The sequence below is a fragment of the Globicephala melas genome, chromosome 8, assembly GCF_963455315.2.
Source record: "Globicephala melas chromosome 8, mGloMel1.2, whole genome shotgun sequence".
Classification (NCBI taxonomy): domain Eukaryota; kingdom Metazoa; phylum Chordata; class Mammalia; order Artiodactyla; family Delphinidae; genus Globicephala; species Globicephala melas.
The window spans coordinates 70,203,471-70,229,315 of NC_083321.1; the positions used below are offsets into that span (position 1 = coordinate 70,203,471).

Below are 25,845 nucleotides of genomic sequence, written 5' to 3' on the forward strand. Positions count from 1 at the left end.
TATGAAGATACTTAATCACTATATCTTAAGACAAGTATTTTCAGACTGATCCTTTGCTTTTTTCATTATTCAACATAAAAAAGCTTTCTGCAGTCTTTTTAGGGACAAAGAAAAATATGATAATTTATAGGAAAGTGTTAATTGAAAAATTAATAAGGACACTAGAATTCCTATTTTGAGCCTATCATATTAATTACTAAAAACAAAGTAAATTATTACAATGAACATGCTGCATTGGAGAGAATCAAAAGAGCTTTCTCAAAAATAGATTATTTACATATAGCTTTATAAACAATGACAGCTCGGGTGTCATACCAAGAATTGGCTCCGAAGGTGTTAAGAGCTTATTAGCACCTCTTAGAAGGACCATGCTCTGTGGGAATTAATACACATCAGATGTGTATTTCTCAGATTGGTTCATTATTTATTGGTATTTTAGAATTAGAGTTCTAGACCTAAGAAGAATGTGTCCCTTATTTTAGATAAGGAAACAGACTCAAGATTAAATTCAACTCATACAAGCTATTTAATAGCACAGCCTGGTCTAAAATCTAATCTCCTAAAGTCCAGACTCATGGTCTTTCCAAAGATCCACACTGCTCTTAAGAAATTCTGTTTACTTTTCAGGGCTGGCTTCACAGTCTGAAAATAAGTACAAATTATACAAAGACACTACTGACTGAGGAAAATTTAATCCCAAAGGAAATGTAATGTTTGAAAAGTATAAATTGTGAGGAAATGTTAATTACAATGGTGTAAAAAAGAGGCAATTCCACTTTGGCTCATTATAAAACCAAATATATTTCCATTTGCCCATTTCCTCCCATTTTGTCAACTACAGGGAACCAAGATGATAGTTAAAAATATGATAGGATCAAGATAAACTACATATAATTAGGGACAGACTATTTGCTGTTTTTGTTTTGTTTTCCAGCAGCAGATTCTTCTGTTTAACTGATGCCTAAAATACATTAATAGATTCATATGATGCAACAGAGCCTGAAAACAGCAGCTGCTTCTGCAAACCAGATTGTCTTCAAATACATACTGTGTAAATGGCTGTGTTTCAGGAAGTCTTTATATATATATGAGGCAATCACTCCACTAAGAGCAACCCTGTGCTCTATGAGGGAAATAGGACAAGCACAGCAGTTTCTCTAATGAATGGTCACCACCTAGATCAGCCACAGTCACTGAGCTCCTGAAACATTACTGTTAACTTTGGAGTTTCATGTAGATGGTAAGGTCACTAAAAAGGCAAATGAACATGATGGAATTGCTGACTGTGGCAATGGCCTGGCCTGTGTTATTATTAATCAAATTCTACTCATCCCTTCTTTTAAGCGTTGCCTGAAACATAATAGGTACTCTATAAATATGTGTTGACTAATTTCTGAACAATAAAGAATAATGCTGGTGCTTTAAGATAAATGATTATCTTTGCAGCCAATAGTAAATCAGTATATGTAACCATAGTTAATATGAATTAATAACTCCTTGAAACAGAGAAAAACTCATTTAGTGGTCCTTAAACTTTTCTTAGCCCAAGTATAACTTAGAGGCATCTAGGAATCTACAGGTCCTAAACATTGCTGTGATCTTTCATAGAGATATATACCCATTAAATAGGTACAGAAACCTTGTATTGATTATAATCTCCTTTGTGTCATTTTACATCCTTTCTTTCAACATTTACCATCTTAACTTCCCACCCTCATCAAAGGTGCAGCTTGGAGTGGAGATCCTGTGACATTCTGTCCCACCAGAGACTTAGAACCAAATGAAAAGATTAACTACTAGTGATATAATATCATGTTTTCTTCAACAGGTTTAGTTGGAAAACTCACTTTTTCATTTCAAAATGTCTTTTCTTAACATTTATGTAACCTATAATCACCATGAAACACTAGCCGTTTTAAAACCTTAAACCTTCAAAATAATATTGTTTTATTATTGTTAGCAGCTTTATTTAGAAAAGTTATATTTGAAATCAAATATGGTAAAATTTATATTATTCTAACTTTGCAGTACTACCTAACTCCAAAATAAAAAGGCAGATTATCACACGCACAGTCTTTTAAGTGAAGTTGAAACGAAAATACCTGTGTGGTTTTCTGACATATAAATAAGAAATAAGAGCAAAACACAGGTTTACTTCCATGTTAAAAAAATGGAGATATTCTTTGACATAATTAAGCTACTTTTTAAATCACACTTTATGTATATTAAGACATCAACTTACTTCCTTCTCTGGAATAAAGGCACTTGGTCCTCTTGTCAAGGGTTGAGATACTCTGATTCTTTTATCCTGTTTTTAAAAGAAAAATTTTATGTATTAATGATGACTTTCTATGTAAAGTTAAATCGGTGCAGATTGACTGCTGAGGTACTAAAATAAATGGAATAAATAAATAGAATTATGTACAATCAGAGTAAGTGTTAGGTCTTGGTTCCCCCCACCCACCCCGCAAAACACAAACAACAACAAAAACCCCATATGGCCATTGCATGAACAAGATAATGGGACAGACAAGCTCCTACCACAGTGCTGGGCACACAGTAGGCTTCCCAAATGTCATTTCCCTCAGTAACACTCTACAGCACCATAGATTTTTTAGCCCATATTTGACGTGACTGAAAACCATCAACCTTCCTAATAAAATCATATCTAATAGTATACTAGTACACTGTTAGACCTCAATTTGAAAGCTAAAGGAAAGGTTAAATTCTAAGAGGATTACACACAACTACCCAAAGCAATGATCTGACTTGTGTTCTTCTTTCTGAATAAAATAGGGATAAGCATATTTAATATAAAGTTTTGAAGCTTTAAGTAAGAAAAATGTAAACCTTGGAGAAGCAGAGGTTAATTTAATCTAAGAAATGTAGACTATAGCAATGCTTATTGCTCCACTGCTATTCTATTTAGTATTAACAACTGCTAGATTGCCAGTGGTATGTCTGAGTGTTTATTTTTTTAAGTTTTTAATTTTTTTGTTAAATTGTTTTGGTGTCCCCATTCAATCAGGGACTAACTTCCTTCTCGGTACGCATGATGAAGAACTCTCAGGCTTTGAAATCCTTTTTAACCAGGAGAAGAGATAGGAGGAATGGCCACTTAATTTTCTATAATAAAAGCGATAGCCTAAGATTCTGAAATAGAAGCCCTCCAAAGTCATTACATAAAAATAGGGACTATGCCATGGTTTATAAATATTATAAAGACTGGGAAACTGAAGAACATGGGAACAGATGTCTGCTGGAAAGGAGTGTTAATATTAAGCTTGCCACCAAGCCCTCCTCAGGAAACTGCTAAAATGAGGAAGCAGCTCTAGGTGGTTCCTATCTGAGGATGGCAATAACTATTTCACATGACCTTGTGTCCTGGCCACAACCAACTAGACCAATCAACACAGAAGCTGATCTGCAGCCCACGAGTGCCTTGATGAAAAAAGTTCTACCCAGACAGAGCTGAGGGTAGTTGGCTGGACCAGTAAGATTCTAGAGTACTAGAGTTATAGGAAAGTAATGTAATCCGACAGAGAAGAGATACAAAATAGCTCTCAGAAGCAGAGGCAAAGAGAAAACAATGAAGCAGCAGCAGAGTGGCATCAACAGATACCAGCCTCTATGGGAAACCCACTAGAGTTCCTACAGATTCGCAAGAGAAGAGCCTAATCATCTCTTCTTTCTCTCCATTCCCCCGCTCTCTTTTTTCTCCACAAGGTAACCTGAATTTTTTTTTGTTCCTTACAATCCAAGAGCCTACCAAACACAAAACAGTTATTTAAATCCCTTACTTCATTAGGAAGCAGTCAGACATTGAACAATTCTTTGAGAACCTAATCAGATACTGTGATAGACTGAAGACATAGGGCGAGCAAAACAGATATGGTCCCTGCCATTGGGAGCTTGGCACACAGTCTTCAACAATTTCAAGGTTCTACTGAAATAAATATATTAAATAATAATCTTCTCAAACTGCTAATGTTTCAGAAAGAAGTAGGCATCTAGGTTATATTTGTGAAGTGATGACAAATAGATCTCTAACTACTGGTGAAGTACATTAGAGGATTCCATGTAAAAAGGAATAATTTAGAATTTCTAATATTGGTATTTCTTGTCTGCATCAACTATCATCTAGATTTACCTGGAAAAATAATTTAAAAGAAAATAACAGATTTCTTCCCTTTGCTAGCCTTAGTAAATTATAGAAAATAAAATTTCAAATACTCTCTATATAGTATAGCCTAATGCGCTAGTATGTGAAAAGCAATTTCCTTGACAAATGATCATTCCAAATAAACAAAGCAGCCAGAGGAACTGATTGTGAGGACAAATCACAGGTTTGAGGGGAAAAATATCAACAGGGAGATAAGTGGAGGCTTTTATTTATGTGCATAAAAATACATAAAATTCAGAGAAAATACAGGGAGAGAAAAATAAACTAAAAGTGTACAAAGGGACTTTGGAGAAAGAGAATGATTTATTACTAATATGATTTATTTATAAAAATCATTACTTGATATATTTATCAACTGAATTTACCTTTAAATGTCTGAAATAGTTATTTTGCCTACAAAAATATTTTCTGGAATAGCAGAGAATTAAATCTGAAATACAGTTTCATCACAAATGGAACTGCACACTACTGCACTTAAAAGAATATAACATCTATTAATTTTAACCAATTGATAAGAAGCAACTGACACGATTTCATTTGTGTCAACATTCATTTGTTCATTTATTCAGCAAATATTCACTGAGCATTCACAATGTGCTAGGCACAGTGGGGACACAAAAAAGGAGTAGATTGGCAAAAATGCATTAACTACATCATATGATATAGTCCATAGCAGATGCATATACAAAGTGATATGGGAAGACATCATTTTATTAATTATCATTTACTTTGTCATTTTCCATTAAAGTTATATACAGTTTTCACTATTATAAATAATGCTATGATGAATATCTTTGTATAAAGAGATTTGGAGGCACATTTTGTGGTATTTAAGACGGTTTCTTTAGAAAAATTCCCAGATGTGGATTTACTAGGGTTTAGGTTATAAATCTTTAAAGTTCTTGTTGCATACTACCCATATGCTAATGGAAATGTTTTACCAATTCTATTTTCATAGAAAATAGAAAATGTTCACTTAACCCACTAACTTCAAAAGTGAAAAACAGCCTTCAAAAATGTGTTTGAAACTTTTAATTGTATACATATTTGAGGTAAAATTCCTGAAGCAGAGTTGTGATCAGATCTGTGTTTTTAATAATACAATTCTGGGAGTGATGTGGTCCCTGGGCCAGAGACAAAAAACAAAAACAAAACAAACAAACAAAACAAAACAAAACTACAAAAAAACACCCTAAAACAAAAAACAAAACAAAACAAAACCCTAGTTGGGAAGCTAGTGCAATAGCCCAGGGGATAGATGACGTGGCCTCACCTAAGAGAGCTATTTATACACTGAAGAGAAGGGAAAACTAACATTTTAAAGTTATACCAGCATGTATCCTTCTTCGGTTATATTTTTAAAATGGCGTCACTATTGAAAGGATGAGTCTACTTCCAGCTTCTGTAAAAGAAGCATATTTTCTGGTGAAGACTCTACTATTGTCTCAGTTGACCGTGTTGCATATTTATATGAAGGTGAAAAAAAATTTTTTTAACAATCAAGGCAGCTTGTAAATTCTACTTAAAACTCATTTTCCTGAAAGTTTATTCCCCACCTACTTTCTATTTCTGTATCTTTTTAAAGTTGATAAGATAAAACACAAAAGAAATAGGATAGCACCATATCCAAAAGATTCCCTTTACAACCATAAGCTGGAGTTCTGGTCCCCTGCAATACCTTTCCTCAGCTTTTATTTCAAATTTAAAATGCCCAAGGACTGGGTTCCTACTTTATTTATGTCCTGATTCACTTTTCTGAAGTCTCCAGACCTGTGTTGCCTTATGTGGCAGCCATCAGCCACATGTGACTACATTTAAATTAATTAAAATTAAATAAAGTTCAAAATCCAGTTGCTTAATCATGCTGGTCACATTTCAAGTGCCCAGCAGCCACACGTGGCTCTGGCTCCTACTGTACAGGCCTGTGCAGGCATCTCCGTCACAGAAGGTTCCACCATCACAGAAACGCTGCTTGAGACTACATCTGATTTTCTTTTAATCACATCTTCAGGCATTTTAATGCCTTTTTGAAATGTTAAATGACTGCTCTGCAGAGTTTTTGGTCTGATGGTCACACCTACTGAATCCCATAACCAAGCATCTTAATGTAATTGCAGAAATCCGCTCAACCGAATTGAAAGTGAATCCAGACAGAAACAATTCAGGAAAAGAAAAAAAACCCCAAATCAGCCAGTTCTGAGAATCTTTGTCTCAATGTCTGCACATATTACAGCCTGCAAAAAGATATCAAGGACTTTTTTTTTCCCCTTTTAAAAAATTACGGTAAAAAAACACATAACATGAACTCTACCCTCCTAACAAGTGCACAGTACAGTACTGAAAACAGATGTCCAGGACTTTGTCATCTGGCATAACTGAAACTTTACACCCACTGAACAACAGCTGCCCACACTCTTCAGATCCCAGCTGAGATGCTTACCCCTGCAATCACTGGCCTTCTCACCTCCATGGACAATTCACATCTGCTTCTTGCTAGGCAACTCTCCCCTTGCTCAGCTTTCCTAGCACTGAACCATCCAATACACTGACTTCTTTGAACACTTCTACACTCTTCCTAGACATCCCTTGCACTTCCTTCATTGACATTCATTCTCTCAAGTGAGCGTTCTCGTCCATAGCTTCCATCTTCTTGATACAAACAAAACTCTACTGAACTGTTGAGCTTCACTATATTGCGGGGAGGAGGGTGGAGCAGATTAAGGAGAGAGAAGGGCATGTGATGTGAAAAACAAGCAAGCCCTGCGACTGACTGCTGCATCTTTGCTATTGAGCTCAGAGCTAGCTCTGCTCTGCCCTTCCATCTGGCTTTGGGGCATTTTGAACTGCTGGGGCATTTTGGAACCTTAAAATGAACATGTTTCAGACTAATCTCCTACCCTAAACAGATTGTTCCTCACTTTCCTCTATAAGTTATAAATCACCACACGACACCAGTAACCCTGGCTCTGAGGGTTATCTTTGACTCTCCATCCTAGGAATCTGCATTCAAACAGCCGCTAAATCCTATAATTGCCTTTTCCCAACAAAATCTTTCAGTTACCCTTTCCCCAGCTCCATCTCAACCATAAGAGTGTCTCTTATGCTGAGAAATATTTTCCCCTCACAGCTGAGAATCATGTCAATTCCAGGCCCTTGCTTTTGAGGAGATAACACATAAAAATGTAAAAAAAACTCGCAAAGTACAAGACAAAATAATACTTCATTTTAAATTTTTCTTCTGTCAATTTTCCCTAAAGCATAATAAAACACCCCAAACTGTAACAGCTGTAATATACTTTCTCAACAGATGCTACTCTTAATAGAAGAATTCCAGGGTTGTTCTATATTAGAAGTGAAAATAACCCATAGCTACACTAATTTTGAGGAATAATATTGCCATGTTTTCCTCTCTTAAGTATAAAGCTAATAGCTTATCCTGGGGAATATGTGACTTTGATCATACTAGTGAATCTTACACAATGACCTTGAAATCATAAACCTTGTTTCATTTCTGTGAAAAAGTAAAACCAAAAAACAAGTCCTGGATTTTTAAAAAACTGTACTTTCCATTACAGTATCCACTAGTCACATGTGGCTCTTTAAATTTAAGTTGATTAACATTAAATAGAAGTTAAAAACTAAGTGTCTTGATTGCACTAGCCACATTTAAAGTGTATAATAGCTACATGTAGCTAGTGGGTACCAAGCTGGATTTTTCTATCATTGCCAAAAGTTCTATGGTACAGCACTGCTCCATAGCATTGATTAGTCTTGATTTCAGCTACTCGGATAATGCAAAGATACAAAATGGTTAAAACTTCAGGAATGAACATAAGCAGAATAGACAAGTATTAAGGTAACTTCATAGAAATATAAAAATTATTTGGATAGTAAGACTGCAAAACCAATAAAACCAACAAATTAACGACGATGGCAGAAAAGTTGGCAGATGCCATTCTTCAGAGTCTTAATTTTTTTTTCCTCCCGGACCGGGGCACGAACCCCGTGTCCCCTGCATCAGCAGGCAGACTCTCAACCACTGCGCCACCAGGGAAGCCCCCAGAGTCTTAATTTGATGACAACTTTCAAGTCACTAACTTAAAAAGAAGAAAGGAAATTCTCTAAAATGTTGACTCATGTTAAAAATAAAAGGGGGTATAAAATATTTAAGAAATTTTAAACAATAGTAAATTTAATTGTGATTTGTCTTCAAATATCTTAGACAGCAGTCACAGTATTTGCTTAAATTTTTTTCCCATAAAATCCTGCGATTTTAATCAAGAGAAAAACTAGTTATAAAATAAGAACTGATACTTTTTATGTACCAGTTCCATGTGTCCTAAGAGATTATTTTACAAGGGTTGTGATCTCAAGAATGCTACATAAGGAAAGTTTCTTTCTTCAGATGTGTTATTATAGCTGAAAGAAGCTATGCTTGAAATTGATCAGGTAAAATTATGCCTATTAAGTAATTATGTGCTGGAAAACAAAACACTAAAAGGATAAAGATGAATTATATTTAGAAATTGCTTATTTTGACACTTAACTGCTAGGCAATTTACTAGATCACTTTATATAAATTAATCCCACTAGAAAATTATGTGGACGCTAGGAATTCTTAAAATTATGAGACTTTAGAGGTAATCAGCAAATTACTTGCCCCTAAACGGCCAACTGCTAAGGAGAAATAATTGCTGCATTTTAAGCTACTAAATATCTTTAAAATAAATTATTCAAGTTAATTTTTACATTTATCTTCCTTAGTTTATTTCATTAAAAATGGAAAAGCAAAAAACATACAAATTCTATCCATTAAAATGTAAAAGCTGCTTATGAATTTATATCTATGGGAGACAATAATATTGAGAGTAATGTGTATAATTAACTTTACATACAGACATTAAGAGGTTAAAAAAATGTGTTCAACATATAAAAAATTCTGGCAAAACAGAAATTTGACTCCACTTAACATACTAATCCCTCAATTTTTGAAGATTTTTAAAGGTATCCTTAGAAGATAGTTTAATAACTTCAACATTTTTTAACATACTGTAATGACAAAATATCTTAAGTATAAAACACATACCCCAAATAAAAATTTTAATTGTGACCATAAGAAAGCTAACTGCAATTATCAATACAAACAGTAAATTACAGTTGTTGACTCTCCTTCTATTCTTTTTAGATGTTCCATTTTGGCAGAAACCACTGCAGAAAGGGCAGAGATGGGTAGGTGGCTCTATGCTAAGAAATAATGCTGATGTCGTCTTTTTATTCCTTAGCAGACAATCTCAGGAATAATGACTGGGTTTATAGAAATTGATGACATTACATATTTCAGAAGGAAAGGGCAAATGGAAAAGAACACAGAGATATTCTAAAAACTGTCTATCCCTAAATGAGAAAAGGATGGGTTTTAAATTAGATTAATTGTAATAGATTTTTAATTTTATAGTAAACTCAAATTTAAATGTCTGTCATTACCTGGAATATACATTACTTCCCACCATCCCAAAATGGCCTAAAAGACTATTTAATAAAATTGTGACTTCTCCTACTCTAGGTTAAAATATGTATTGACCTTCAATACAATAAAGATATGTATTATAATAACTAACTGAGATCTAAGGTCATTTAGTGAGAAAAGACTGGTAAGCAGAAAACAGCAATAGCATCAAGGGCAAGAATCTTGCAAATCACACAACATCTCTTCCATTCCTTGGAGCTAGAGTGGTATAGGGACCCCAAGAGCACCAGGAGCCCAGCCCCACATGTAGGGTGTGGCAGAAATTTGCAGACGCTCTTAAGAGCACTAGAAATTCCCCTTCGTAAGTGGGGAATCCTGTCTCCAAGATCCTGAGATTTCAGTTCCCCTTCTAACCAAGCTATTAAAACCAAGGCTACCAAGCCCTTCCTGCAACAGCTCCACCACTGGGTATAGTCACTTGAGGAACACTGCAAAGATCTTGTCACTAATAACATGAATTTCAGCCTTCTTCAACAACATATACTGAGTAAGATTTTTAACTTGAAATCTCAAAACATTTCCACTAAAAGTACTGCATTTATCAATTTCCCTACCTCCTCATTCCCCTACTAAGCTGTCAGGTGCTATTGGGTTGGGACAGTACCTTGTTCATCTTGGAGTATTTCAACTTTAGTATGGTGTATGGTGTCAGGTAAACTTCAGGTCCATTTTTGAAAGTTCTACATAGTGGCCATTTGAATAACAGAATCTCTTTTCAAAAAATGAGTTGCAGGAAATGAATTAAGCAACTCTCACTAAAAAACCAAAAAACCTTGGTGTGCCATTCGGTAGGAACAGTTAGATAAATTTTGGTTTACTAACTTGTGGGCCTAAAGATAAACAAACTCACCTACTGAGTACTCTGGAAACAGTAGCCATGAGTATTACTATTACTAGTAGAAATCAGCAGTAGTTGTTGTAGTAGATGCAATTAAGTACGCAAAGATAAACGGACCTCATCCTAGCACTAAAAGAATTAAAAATGAATATCCATAGAGCAAAGTTTCTAAACTTTGAGTTTCTAAATGAGCTTCCCCTTGGCTAGTAACAAAATCCCTTAAATTTTACTCATTAGAACACATGGGTGACCCTGTTCAAAGTGCAGGCAAGTTTTCATATTTACATCCTGTCTATGAAATAGCAAACTTCTAAAAACAAAGGACCACAAGTACCCTCTACAACCACACAGTGACACAAACCTACAAAGAAGAACAAATATGGGCCTAGGACAGCCTTTAAACTACACCATTAGCTAATCGTTTAAACTGAAAGTAAACCTAAAATCATGCTCCAGTCCAGTGCCATCCAGAGGCAAGTAGCAAAGAATACACCTCATTTTCCACTTTCCATGTAATACCACAGAGTAGCGTAAATCAATTAAGTTAGGTTTACTTGTAAATTAAAAATTGGTATTTCTAACATGGCAGATCTTCTCTGTGTCCTGTGGAATTTAGATAGATCTGAACCAGCATTTCCTGAGGCTCTGCCCTCCCTTTTTATCTCTATTGAAATTCTACCCATTCTTCCTCTAAGACCCAGCTCAAATACCAACTCTTTTGGTCTTCCTCCACTCCCACCAACTCTCAAGCTCTTCTAGTAATTTAAATCTATTCTTCTTAAGATTCACAATCATACTTTGTTTCTCTCTTATAGCTATTAACATATATCATTATCTTATCACTCCCTTCGGACCATAAGTAAGCTCCTTAGAGAGCAGGATCCATTTCTAACATGGTATCTATAGCATTACAGTACAGCAACATGAAAATAGTAAACGCTCATACATTTGTTGAGTTAAACTGAGGAGACAGGAGTCTGGTACAGGCTCTTCCACCCCTTTTCTCTTCCTTCAGTAGGGAAGAGCATCCTGTGGACTCGAGGCAGTTCTCTGCACTCTTATTGAGAAATACCAATAAATTAAACTAATAACCACAGTCCTGGACATCAATCCATTACCTTCCTTGTACCGTCTGGGCCCCCTATGTGACAAATATTCACTTTTCTCCATTTGTTTATCTTTTTATGTTGTTAAAACAAGCAAGACCTGCACACTTCCTATAATTTGTACTACTCTCTTAAAAACCAGTAATAATATTGCATGTCATGACACTGATCTTGAGCAACAAAGACTCCTATAAAAGCTTTTAGGTGTTAAGCACTTTCTTTAGAGATGCAGAATGACAAAATATACTCATTGAACATGCTGTAAAATTTTGGGCTAAGGCCAAGAAAATGAGAAGAGAACTATGCCTTGTACCTGAGATAATGCAACTTCATAATAGCTACCTAACTCAATGCTTCCTTATTAACATATAGACAATATACTTTACTACCACTAATTATAAGATCACTCCCAGGTCCCACAAAAGTATTAAGAAGTGCTTTACTTCCATACAAACTATTTTTATTCATTTAGTTAGTTTTGGCTGCACCGCAGGCTTGTGGGATCTTAGTTCACCAAGACCAGGGATCGAACCCAGGCCCCTGGCAGTGGAAGTGCAGAGTCCTAACCACTGCACCACCAGGGAATTCCCTCAAACAATTTTTAATGTCTGTAATGTGTAATAGTAAAACTTGCTTTTAATTTTAGAAAGATTTACCTATTAAAATTATGTTCCAATTAGATTAAAAGAAATAAAAGTTGGGAGTTTTTGAAATTAAGACTCCTATTAGAGACAATTATGGCTACAGAACATTCTAATATTACTCAGTATATGGCTGATAGCTACTAGTCTTTTGGAGAAACAAAAAATATGCTGTGAATGTAGTTACCTGGTATATGAAGGAAAAGTAGAGTTTTAAGTCAAACATCTGTATTTAGTATCTACCACCCATGTTGTAACAAAATCAAAAGGCCTCTAAGTTTTTCTAATGAAACAGAATGACGGGACAGTTTCCAGGTTTTTCAAAACCCAATGATTAACAAAATACAGGTCACTTGCTCAGCTTAGAGGAATCAGGGAAAAAAACATTAAATACAATTGAGTTCTAGAGATTTTCAAAACAAGCATTTAGCCATTTGAAAAACCAGTACTTCTTTATACACTGAGTTGTCAAAAATAACAAGAACTCATGCTCTCATTTAAATTGAGAAAGTACCTTTCACACAGCCTGCCAGGAACACAACTGAGCAAATTAAAGTATGTTCAGTTTTACATCGAATTATATTAAACTTCAGTTTCAATACAACTGAAAAGAATAGAAGTTTGAAAGGAACAATTGTGTTTTAATTTTTGCCTAGAATAGAAAATAGGATTTGTCTCATGAACTTCATCTCTTCATCTCTATTTTGTCAATCCCTAAATCTACTAACAGAGGACTACAAAACTGTGCTTTAGTGTATACAGGTAAACTTAAAACCTGTTATAATCAGAATTAAAACCAGTTGTTATGCTCATGTAAGTAGATGGCTCACAAACTTTTTGATATCAGAACCTCTTTATATTGCTAAAAAATATTGACCCCAAAAGCTTTTGTTAATGTGAGTGATATCTATCAATAATTATTACATTAGAAATTAAATCAAAGAAAAAATTTAAATATTAATTCATTTAAAAATAAAAATAGAATAAACCCATTACATTTTAACACAAATGAATGTTTTTGAAACTACAGTTTCCAAAACAAAACAAAACAAATTTACTAAGAAGAGTAACATCATTATACATTTGTGTAAATATCTGGCTTAATTAAAGAAAACGGGATTCTTATATCCACTTCTGTATTCAATCTGTTTGTTGTACAACATGAAGAAAATCCAGCCTCACAGATACTACATTAAGACTTGATAAGTAGTAGCTTTTAAGTTTGTTGGAATGTAGAATCTGAAACCACATCAATAAACTTCTTACTCTGTTACATAAAAATCCATTGGTTTGAGATTGGTTCAAGATGGCGGAGTAGAAGGACGTGTGCTCACTCCCTCTTGCGAGAGCACCGTAATCACAACTAACTGCTGAACAATCATCAAGAGGAAGGCACTGGAACTCAAAAAAAAAGATACCCCACATCCAAAAACAAAGGAGAAGCAGCAGTGAGATGGTAGGAGGGGTGCAATCACAATAAAATCAAATCCCATAATTGCTGGGTAGGTGACTCACAAACTGGTGAACACTTATACCACAGAAGTCCACCCACTGGAGTGAAGGTTCTGAGCTCCACATGAGGCTTCCCAACCTGGGGGTCTGGCAACGGAGGGAGGAATTCCTAGAGAATCAGACTTTGAAGGCTAGCGGGATTTGACTGTAGGACTTTGACAGGACTGGAGGAAACAGAGACTCCACTCTTGGAGGGCACACACAAAGTAGTGTGCACATTGGGACCTGAGGGAAGGAGCAGTGACCCCATAGGAGACTGAACCAGACCTACATGCTAGTGTTGGAGGGTCTCCTGTAGAGACAGGGGGGTGGCTGTGGCTCACTGTGGGGATATGGTCACTGGCAGCAGAAGATCTGGAAAGTGCTCCTTGGCGTGAGCCCTCCCAGAGTCCGCCATTAGCCCCACCAAAGAGCCAGGTAGGCTCCAGAGCTGAGTCACCTCAGGCCAAACAACCAACAGGGAGGAAACCCAGCCCCACCCATCAGCAGACAAGCGGATTAAAGTTTTACTGAGCTCTGCCCACCAGAGCAACACCCAGCTCTACCCACCACCAGTCCCTCCCATCAGGAAGCTTGTACAAGCCTCTTAGATAGCCTCATCCACCAGAGGGCAGACAGCAGAAGCAAGAACTACAATTCTGCAGCCTGTGGAAGAAAAACCACATTCACAGAAAGATAGATAAAATGAAAAAGAAGAGGGCTTTGTATCAGATGAAGGCATAAGATAAAACCCGAGAAAAACAACTAAAAGAAGTGGAGATAGGCAACCTTCCAGGAAAAGAATTCAGAATAATGATAATGAAGATGATCTAGGACCTCGGAAAAAGAATGGAGGCAAAAATTAAGAAGATGCAAGAAATGATTAAAAAAGACCTAGAAGAATTAAAGAACAAACACCTAGAAGAATTAAAGAACAAACAAATGGAGATGAACAACACAATAACTGAAATGAAAAATACACTAAAAGGAATCAATAGCAGAATAACTGAGGCAGAAGAACGGATAAGTGACCTGGAAGACAGAATGGTGGAATTCACTGCCATGGAACAGAATAAAGAAAAAAGATGGAAATAAATGAAGACAGCCTAAGAGACCTCTGGGACAATATTAAACACAACAACATTTGCATTATAGGGGTCCCAGAAGGAGAAGAGAGAGAGAAAGGACCCGAGAAAATATCTGAAGAGATTATAGTCGAAAACTTCCCTAACATGGGAAAGGAAATTGCCACCCAAGTCCAGGAAGCACAGAGTTCCAGGCAGGATAAACCCAAGAAGAAACATGCCGAGACACATAGTAATCAAATTGACAAAAATTAAAGACAAAGAAAAGTTACTGAAAGCAACAAGGGAAAAAATGAAAAATAACATACAAGGGAACTCCCATAAGGTTAACAGCTGATTTCTCAGCAGAAACTCTACAAGCCAGAAGGGAGTGGCACAATATATTTAAAATGATGAAAGGCAAGAACCTACAACCAAGATTACCCTACTCGGCAAGGATCTCATTCAGATTCAATGGAGAAATCAAAAGCTTTACAGACAAGCAAAAGCTAAAAGAATTCAGCACCACCAAACAAGCTCTACAGCAAATGCTAAAGGAACTTCTCTAAGTGGGAAACACAAGAGAACAAAAGGACCTACAAAAACACACCCATAACAATTAAGAAAATGGTAATAGGAACATACATATTGATAATTACCTTAAACGTGAATGGATTAAATACTCCAACCAAAAGACACAAGCTCACTGAATGGATGCAAAAGCAAGACCCATATATATGCTGTCTACAAGAGACCCACTTCAGACCTAGGGACACATATAGACTGAAAGTGAGGGGATGGAAAAAGATATTCCATGAATATGGAAATCAAAAGAAAGCTGGAGTAGCAATACTCATATCAGATAAAATAGACTTCAAAATATAGAATGTTACAAGAGACAAAGAAGGACACTACACAATGATCAAGGGATCAATCCAAGAATATATAACAATATATAACAATTATAAATAGATATGCACCCAACATAGGAGTACCTCAATACATAAGGCAACTGCTAACAGCTATAAAAGAGGAAATCAACAGTAACACAATAATAGTGGAAGATTTTAACACCTCACTTACACCAATGGACAGATCATCCAGACAGAAAATTAATAAGGAAACACAAGCTTTAAATGACACAATAGACCAGATAGATTTAATTGATATTTATAGGACATTCCATCCCCAAACAGCAGATTACACTTTCTTCTAAAGTGTGCATGGAACATTCTCCAGGATAGATCACATCTTGGGTCACAAATCAAGCCTCGGTAACTTTAAGCAAATTGAAATCATATCAAGCATCTTTTTCGACCACAATGCTATGAGATTAGAAATAAATTACAGGGGAAAAAACGTAAAAAACACAAACACGTGGAGGCTAAACAATACGTTACTAAATAACTAAGAGATCACTGAAGAAATCAAAGAGGAAATCAGAAAGTACCTAGAGACAAATGACAACGAAAACATGATGATCCAATAGCAAAGATCAATAAAACTAAAAGCTGCTTCTTTGAAAAGATAAACAGATTGATAAAACTTTAGCCAGACACATCAAGAAAAAGAGAGAGAGGACTCAAATCAATAATATTCAAAATGAAAAAGGAGAAGTTACAACGGACACCGCAGAAATACAAAGCATCATAAGAGACTACTACAAGCAACTCTATGCCAATAAAATGGACAACCTGGAAGAAATGGACAAACTTTCAGAAAGGTATAACCTTCCAAGACTGAACCAGGAAGAAATAGAAAATATGAACAGACCAATCACAAGTAATGAAATTGAAACTGTGATTAAAAAAATCTTCCAACAAACAAAAGTTCAGGACCAGATGGCTTCACAGGTGAATTCTATCAAACATTTAGAGAAGAGCTAACACCCATCCTTCTCAAACTCTTCCAAAAAATTAAGGAGGAAGGAACACTCCCAAACTCATTCTATGAGGCCACCATCACCCTGATACCAAAACCAGACAAAGATACTTCAAAAAAAGAAAATTACAGATCATTATCACTGATGAATATAGATGCAAAAATCCTCAACAAAATACTAGCAAATAGGATCCAAAAACACATTAAAAGGATCATACACCATGATCAAGTGGGATTTATACCAGGGAGGCAAGGATTCTTCAATATATGCAAATTAATCAATGTGATACACCACATTAACAAACTGAAGAATAAAAACCATATGATCACCTCAACAGATGCAGAAAAAGCTTTTGACAAAACTCAACACCAATTTATGATAAAAACTTTCCCGAAAGTGGGCATAGAGGGAACCTACCTCAACATAATAAAGGCCATATATGACAAACCCACAGCCAACATTGTTCTCAATGGTGAAAAACTGAAAGCATTTCCTCTAAGATCAGGAATAAGGCAAGGATGTCCACTCTCACCACTATTATTCAACATAGTTTTGGAAGTCATAGCCTCGGCAATCACAGAAGAAAAAGAAATACAAATTGGAAAAGAAGAAGTAAAACTGTCACTGTTTGCAGATGACATACTATACATAGAGAATCCTAAAGATGCCATCAGAAAGCTACTAGAGCTAATCAATAAATTTGGTAAAGTAGCACGTTACAAAATTAATGCACAGAAATCTCTGGCATTCCTATACACCAACAACAAAAGATCAGAAAGAGAAATTAAGGAAACAATCCCATTTACCATTGCAACAAAAAGGAATAAACCTACCTAAAGAGGTAAAAGACCTGTACTCAGAAAACTATAAGACACTGATGAAAGAAATCAAAGATGACACAAACAGATGGAGAGATATACCATGTTCTTGGATTGGAAGAATCAATATTGTGAAAATGACTATACTACCCAAAGCAATCTTCAGATTCAATGCAATCTCTATCAAATTACCAATGGCATTTTTTTGCAGAACTAGAACAAAAATCTTAAAATTTGTATGGAGACACAAAAGACCCTGAATAGCCAAAGCCTTGAGGGAAGAAAACGGAGGTGGACGAATCAGACTTGCTGACTTCAGACTATACTACAAAGCTACAGTAATCAAGACAATATGGTACTGGCACAAAAACAGAAATATAGATCAATGGAACAAGATAGAAAGCCCAGAGATAAACGCACACACCTATGCTCAACTAATCTATGACAAAGGAGGCAAGGATATACAACGGAGAAAAGACAGTCTTTTCAATAAGTGCTGCTGGGAAAACTGGACAGATAAATGTAAAAGAATGAAATTAGAATACCCCCTAACACTTACACAAAAATAAACTCAAAATGGATTAGAGACCTTAGTGAAATACTGGACACTTTAAAACTCTTAGAGGAAAGCATAGGCAGAACACGCTTTGATATAAATCACAGCAAGATCTTTTTTGACCCACCTCCTAGAGTAATGGAAATAAAAACAAAAATGAACAAATGGGACTTAATGACACTTAAAAGCTTTTGCAAAGCAAAGGAAACTACAATCAAGACGAAATGACAACCCTCAGAATGGGAGAAAATATTTGCAAATGAATGAACGGACAAAGGATTAATCTCCAAAATACATAAACAGCTCATGCAGCTCAATATTAAAATAAACAAACAACCCCATCCAAAAATGGGCAGAAGACCTAAATAGACATTTCTCCAAAGAAGAAATACAGATGCCCAAGAAGCACGTGAAAAGCTGCTCAGCATCACTAATTATTAGAAAAATGCAAATCAAAACTACAATGAGGTATCACCTCACACCAGTTAGAATGGGCATCATCAGAAAATCTACAAACAACAAATGCTGGAGAGGGTGTGGAGAAAAGGGAACCCTCTTGCACTGTTGGTGGGAATGTAAATTGATACAGCCACTATGGAGAACAGTATGGAGGTTCCTCAAAAAACTAAAAATAGGGCTTCCCTGGTGGCGCAGTGGTTGAGAGTCCGCCTGCCGATGTAGGGGACACGGGTTCGTGCCCCGGTCCGGGAAGATCCCACATGCCGCGGAGTGGCTGGGCCCGTGAGCCATGGCCGTGAGCCTGTGCGTCCAGAGCCTGTGCTCCACAACGGGAGAGGCCACAACAGTGAGAGGCCCATGTACCCCCCCCAAAAAAAAACAAACAAAAAAAAACAACTTAAAATAGAATTACCATATGACCCAGCAATCCCACTACTGGGCATATATCCAGAGAAAACCATAATTCAAAAAGACACATGCACCTCAATGTTCATTGCAGCACTTTTTACAATAGCCAGGTCATGGAAGCAACCTAAATGCCCATCAACAGATGAATGGATAAAGAAGATGTGGTACATATACACAATGGAATATTACTCAGCCATAAGAAGGAATGCAATTGGGTCATTTGTAGAGACATGGATGGATCTAGAGGCTGTCATACAGAGTCAAGTAAGTCAGAAAGAGAAAAACAAATATCATATATTAACACATATATGTGGAACCTAGAAAAATGGTACAGATGAACCGGTTTGCAGGGCAGAAATAGAGACACAGATGTAGAGAACAAACGTATGGACACCAAGGGGGGAAAGTGGCAGGGGGGTGGTGGTGGTGGTGGGATGAATTGGGAGATTGGGATTAACATGTATACACTAATATGTATAAAACAGATAACTAATAAGAACCTGCTGTATAAATAAAATTAAATTAAAAAATTAAAAAAAATCCATTGGTTTATCTTATACTTTCAAGGGATCATTTATCCATGCAAGATTTTGTATTATTAACCATTGGTCATTTAGAAAATAGTGGATCACTGCATTTGACAGGTTGTCCAAAGTTGACACATCAAATATATTATTTAAAATAAAATGTGTTAATGTCAGCACTGTTCATATCAGAAAAATCTTTAAGTTTTGAGAAGCGGTCAAGCTCATGGTCGGGATACCTGTTTTCCAAAATTCTTTTCTCCTCAAAGTTCAAATTTTATCATTGGCAATAAATCCTATCAGTGTTTTCCCGGGAGTGATGGATTCACTTTGTTCATTTTTATAAAAGTATCTACTAAATACCCAAGTCTGAATAACGATAGCTATGAGTCGGTCATTTTTTCATATAAAAATGGTGTTCAGGGCTTCCCTGGTGGCGCAGTGGTTGAGAGTCCGCCTGCCGATGCAGGGGACACGGGTTCATGCCCCAGTCCGGGAAGATCCCACATGCCGCGGAGCGGCTGGGCCTGTGAGCCATGGACGCGACGCTGAGGCTGTGCGTCCAGAGCCTGTGCTCCGCAACGGGAGGGCCCACAGCAGTGAGAGGCCCGCGTACCGCAAAAAAATAAATAAATAAATAAAAATAAATGGTGTTCAAAAAAATGACTAGTTTGGCTCACAACTCTGTCCCACAGCTGCTTTTCCTCAAGACAGCCACCATACTTTGGCATGGAGAAGAGCTTTGTTTTTATTCTCCATTTTGAAACAGGGATTATTAAAATGATAAGTATTCAATGGTCAGGATTTAATAAAATGCATAAGTTTTACTGTTTCATCAAGGATATTCTTCAGTGAAACTGACTTTGTGTGTGTGTGTGTGAATACAGGCTGTTGAGTTAAATAATGATTATTATTTCAGTGTAATGCCACTGCTTTGATTTGTGCTAAAAGCTAGAGGTCCACTGCCACACTTTGGGAACCACTGATTGAAATAAATGTTTCCAATACACTCTCGTCTCTCCTCCTTTTAATTATGTATCCTTATAAACGGTTACAGTTGCAAAAGGATTGCTAAAAGTAACCTTCACGCGAAGACAAAGTGTTAAGAAACCATTAAGAACAATTATTATTTTTTACTTTTCTCATTACTACATGGTCATAGAACTTCTGTGGAAGTGTTCATTTCCTTATTTGTAAAATAAACTTAATTGTAAAACAGTTAAGCGTGAACGATCAAGAAAACCCTATAACAGAAGAGCAATGTAGAAGGGGTGCAAGCTCTGCCATATAGTAAAACATAGCACTTTTATAATTAAAGGAGTTGTGTTAGCACATAGACAAACCAATGGAACTTCCCTAATGATGACTCAAAATCCAGAAACAATACAAAATTGCTAATTCAACTACACACACACACACACACACACACACTTAAAAAAAAAAACCTTTTGTATGGTACAAAAATACAATAAACAAAATCAGAAGACAAATATTTGCAATTTAACACAGACAATGGCTAATATATCAATTATATAAGGAGCTCCTGTAAATCATGAGGGAAAAACCAACAACAAGATCAAAAAGTGAACAAAGAATGAGCAATTCACAGAAGTAACTCATAAAAAGAAAAGCAAATATTATATTTCACACACCAGATTGACAAAAATCCAAGTTAGGCAACATATTTATTGACAAAACTATAGGGGAACAGGCAGTCCCAAAAACTGTGGGAATGCAAAATCAAACAAACCCCTCCCCACCGATAGGAATTTGACAATGTCTAGAAAAACTACATATTCATCTACCCTTTGACCCAGCAATCCCACTTGCAGGAATCTAACCTATCAATACAGCCATAAAATAGGATGAGGAAAATGTCTATATACAAAAATAATTTGAACCTGAACTTAATCAAGCCTTCAGGCCCAACTTCAAATTCATAGGAAATAGAAGGTCAGAGGAGCAAGTGAAATGACATGAGGAAGCATAGAAAACTATCTAGGTTACAAAATATTCTAGAGGACAGCTGAAAACAACAAGTTAAAGCCATGAAAAACAAAAACAAAAATAAAAGGAGGAACTACTCCTAAGAGAGACTTAAAAGACCTAACAACCAAATGTAATGGTGAACCTAATTCAGAAAGAGTTACCTCGAAAAAGACATTAAACAATTGGCAGGAACTTGAATAAGATGAGGTATTAAATGACATCAAGCAATTATTGCTAATTTTGTTAAGTGTGATACTGGCATTGTAGCTATACAAGAATGTGTCTGTATATTTTAGAAATGCATACTAACATATGTAGGGGTAAAAGGAAATGAGTTTTGAGATTTAATTCAAATTACTTCAGCAACAATAACACCACCACAGTATTGATAAAGTAAGAGTAGCAAAATCTTGCCAATATTGAATTTGGTGATAGGTTTTGGAGGCTCATTACACTGGTCTTTCTGCTTTTGTGTAGAGTGACATTTTTCATGATAGTTTTTTAACGGTGCCTAGCAAAGTCCCTGACATGCAACAGGCATTTAATAAATGGCAATTATTACAATAAAGTTTTGGTACTTTACAAGTTAAAGAGGAAAAAATGTGTTATGTATATTTAAACCTTACTAAGATTAAGCGTTGTAACTTTTATAAAGAAGAACTATTAATTCATTCAATATTTTTTTTTGATTTTTTAAAGATTGTTATCTGGAAGGTCTTGGGCTAAGAATTGGAAGTATAAAGATAAATAAAGTATAGGTGCTGACCTCAAGGAAACACAAGGTGAATAAATTTGGATGCACAGTTACAATACCTGTTAGGAGCTTTAATGGAGATGACCAAGATAGGAAAGCCTAACTCTGCAAGAGGATGGTTCAAAATTGCCCTCCAGATGGGATAATTCTTTACGAAGAAATAAAGATTTGTTAGACTACCTAGAAAAGGATGGCTAGGTCCATGAGGGTACAACAACCCGGAGAAAAGGAATAGAAAATACAGAGACAATTATACTCCAATAAAGATGTTAAAAAAAAAAAGAAAAGAAAATACAAAGTCATAATACATTTGGAGAACCATATGCTGTTTCTATATGATCCCTGAATATTTCTCAGGGAATAAGACTTGAGACATAAGCAAGAGCCATATCATGAATGCCAAGAGTTTTGAATTCATATAAATGACAGACAATATTAAAAGGATATTGTCTTTTGAGAAAGCATTTCTGACATCAGTTGGAAAATGGACTGGGGTGGGGAAGTTGGAGGAAATAAAGCCCATTATAAGGCTACTCTAAGTTCTAGGAAAGAGATGACTTGGCTTAACTAAGCAGTATGGATTAAGAAAAGGAATTATGTTGAGAGCTTTTTAGGAGGTAGAATAAATGGAATTGAGTGACTGATTGGCTATGAGGATAGTGAGATGTCTAGGATGCCTCGCAGAATTCGGAATTGGATGAATGGATGGATGAATAATGGTGACACCAACTGGTATAAAAGAAATCAGGAGAATGAGGCAGCTTGGATTGAGGTTGATTCTAATAATCCAGAGATATACGTTTATAAGGCAGATATATGGAAGGATATGGGGTTCAGGGAGATGAAACTGCTGGCAAGAGTCAAGTGCTTTATCATTTTAATCTGCACTTAAAGACCCAAATTTCCTATCATGCATAACACCATAACACTTAATAACTTCATACCAGGTTCTAATACCGCCTGCTCACAAACTTTCTTTCAGTGACTCTATTATGCTTTCTGTTTCCATCACCACTACCGATTTTAGGCTATTACTTTATCCCCAGCTGGGGTGGGGGTGGGGGATGGGGATTGGGGGAAGTACAGTAGAAACAAAGAAGGTAAGGTTTTCAACATTCTGGCCCTTACCTAGCTTTCCAGTGTTTGTTTTCCAAGTGTTCCCGAATTGAACACTTCACTTTGGCTACACTGATTTGCTGACTCCGAAATATTCCTTTGCATATTTCTGTTCCTTCATCCCTGAACCTCCATGTGGAATGCCATGTCCCCTCTTCATATTTATTACAATGTTGCTCACTCATCTCATGAGGCCCAACTGAGTTCCCACATACACTATATTGAATCATTCAAATCCAGTGAACTGTCTCCTTTCTGGGTCATACCTTTACACATGTCTTTATCTTCTCTATCACCAATTTGATTATAAAAGAAGTATTCCATCTTAATTAACTTGAATAATTAATTCAAATCAGGTGCTCAATAAATGTTGATTGATCACAATTTTCCTATGTATTACTGAGCCTATTACGCATTTAATGATACTAAGTAACAATTTTTGGACAAAAACCACTTTAAAAACCATTTCTTGGCATTCTGGACTCATGGTAGTCCTAAAAAACACCACACACACACACACACACACACATACCTATTATAAATGAATAGAATTATTTTACAACAGGGGTCCTCCACCACCAGCTGCACAGCAGAAGGTGAGTGGCTGTGGAGCACGCAAAGCTTCATCTGCCGCTCCCCATTGCTCACATTACCGCCTGAACCATCCCCCCTCCCCCGCAGAAAAACTGTCTTCCATGAAATCTGTCCCTGGTGCCAAAAAGGTTGGGGACCGCTGTTTCACAACATCCAAAGCTTTTGAATTTGTTTTGGCAAAAATTTTCTCATAATGTAGTTTTTGATTGAAGGAACATGCTGCAATTATGTTACAATTGAGATCTGTGAAAATAATTATTTTCTAATAATCAAGAAGACTTTCTTTAATTTGTCATTCTCTTGATAGTTCCTCCCACTTTCCAGGTTAGCTTACATACAGATGTTATCCATGCAATGTTCTGTTCTTTCTTATTCTATTTTAACAGACAACTTATTTTAACTAAGGATGGCCTGTACTTAAGTCTTCAGTGTTAGCATACTGAATTGTCTTCTGGTTAACTCAAAATAAATAACGATCATTCATGTGATTTAAGCATTACTAATTTTTAAGCATTAAAAGGACATCTAATGGGAACCAGAACACTGCACTAAGCATTCTAAGTTAAAAACACATATTCAAATCAAACAACCATCCATAACCATTCAGTTATGCACTGAATTCTTCATTGTTAAACAGCTTATGTAATAGCTTTCTTAAGAATATACAAAGTATCAATATAAAAGCTACCTAAAAGGAGCTTACAACCTAGCTGGTGAAATTAGACATATATACCTCAAACAATAATAAACAGAATGATATGTAACTGAATGGTATAGGCAAGGTAATATAATGAAAAGGGTATGAAAAACCTGAGTTCTTTTCCCTTCTCAAGCACTGAGAGACTTTGATCAGTTTCTGAGGCATCACTTTTCTCATTTGAAAAATAAAAAATGAGAAAGATGATCTCTAAGGGCCTTTTTGCATTAACATTCTCTGGTAATACACAATGTTGTGAGGGGCTCTAAATGCTGGTAGAAAGTTTTCAGAAGCAAAATAACCAATTTGTTTTAGAATTACTTTCTCATTGTTTTAACTAGTTTAAAATAAATGTTATTTTAAAAATAACCATTTTACTTATAGTCTATTAATAAACTAAAAAAGAGTTTTCGATAAAATGTTATAAAGCCAAGATTAGAAGATAACCTATATTATAGATAAATATATATATATAATGTATACATATTTAAAACAGAATGACTTTAAGTATATCTAAGATTCTTTTCAATAATCCAGTTAAGAAAACATACCATACTCCAAAAAAGTTAAAAATAAAAAAATCTATTTCTTGTCAGGATCCATGTTGCTTAAAGGTTTTCTTCTTTCTCTCGTTTCTTTTTCCCCCAAAATAAATCAAGGGATTATGATAAGCTGTTTTATGTGAATGATGAAAGCGTTGTAAGTAATCTTTATAAGATTAATAATCTTTATAATCTCTTATAAATACCATAAATTATTTTTCAAAGTCATCACAAAATGATGTACGGACTTGTTGTTCTCAGATATTTCTATTTAAAAATGTATTACAGGTTTTTAGCTTCAGCATTAAGGATTACTAGGCCTGTCTACATTTGTGAGTTCTAATTTTCCCTAACATATTTTTAGGGAGTTTATATAATCTTAGAGGTCTTCAGATACAGCTGTTTCTTCCCTAGAATGCAGTCTCCAAAAGATACAAGATTTTTCTCCTCTATAAGAAGAGCCACATGATCATTGCTATGCCAAACATGTATATAATTATCAGCACGTACAGACTGCCTGATAGGTCAAGATGCCTCACTCAATTGCTGGCAGCTGGTGCTGGCTGTCTAATGGGTGTCTTGCTGCTTCTCCACATGGAGAAGAAGATGCTTTTGCTTCCTCCAAGTATGGCAGTGGGTCCAAAAAGAAGCATACA

The 25,845-nt window shown here is 35.8% G+C and overlaps 1 protein-coding gene across 1 annotated transcript in view; it reads right to left on the reverse strand.

Annotated features, from left to right (window-relative positions):
* Window positions 1-25,845, reverse strand: part of SESN3 (sestrin 3) — a 72,864-nt gene that overhangs the window by 23,717 nt on the left and 23,302 nt on the right. The window contains exon 2 of the mRNA XM_030883731.2: window positions 2,243-2,308. Within this exon, the coding sequence (XP_030739591.1) occupies window positions 2,243-2,308 (66 nt within the window). The remainder of the gene's footprint in view (window positions 1-2,242; window positions 2,309-25,845) is intronic.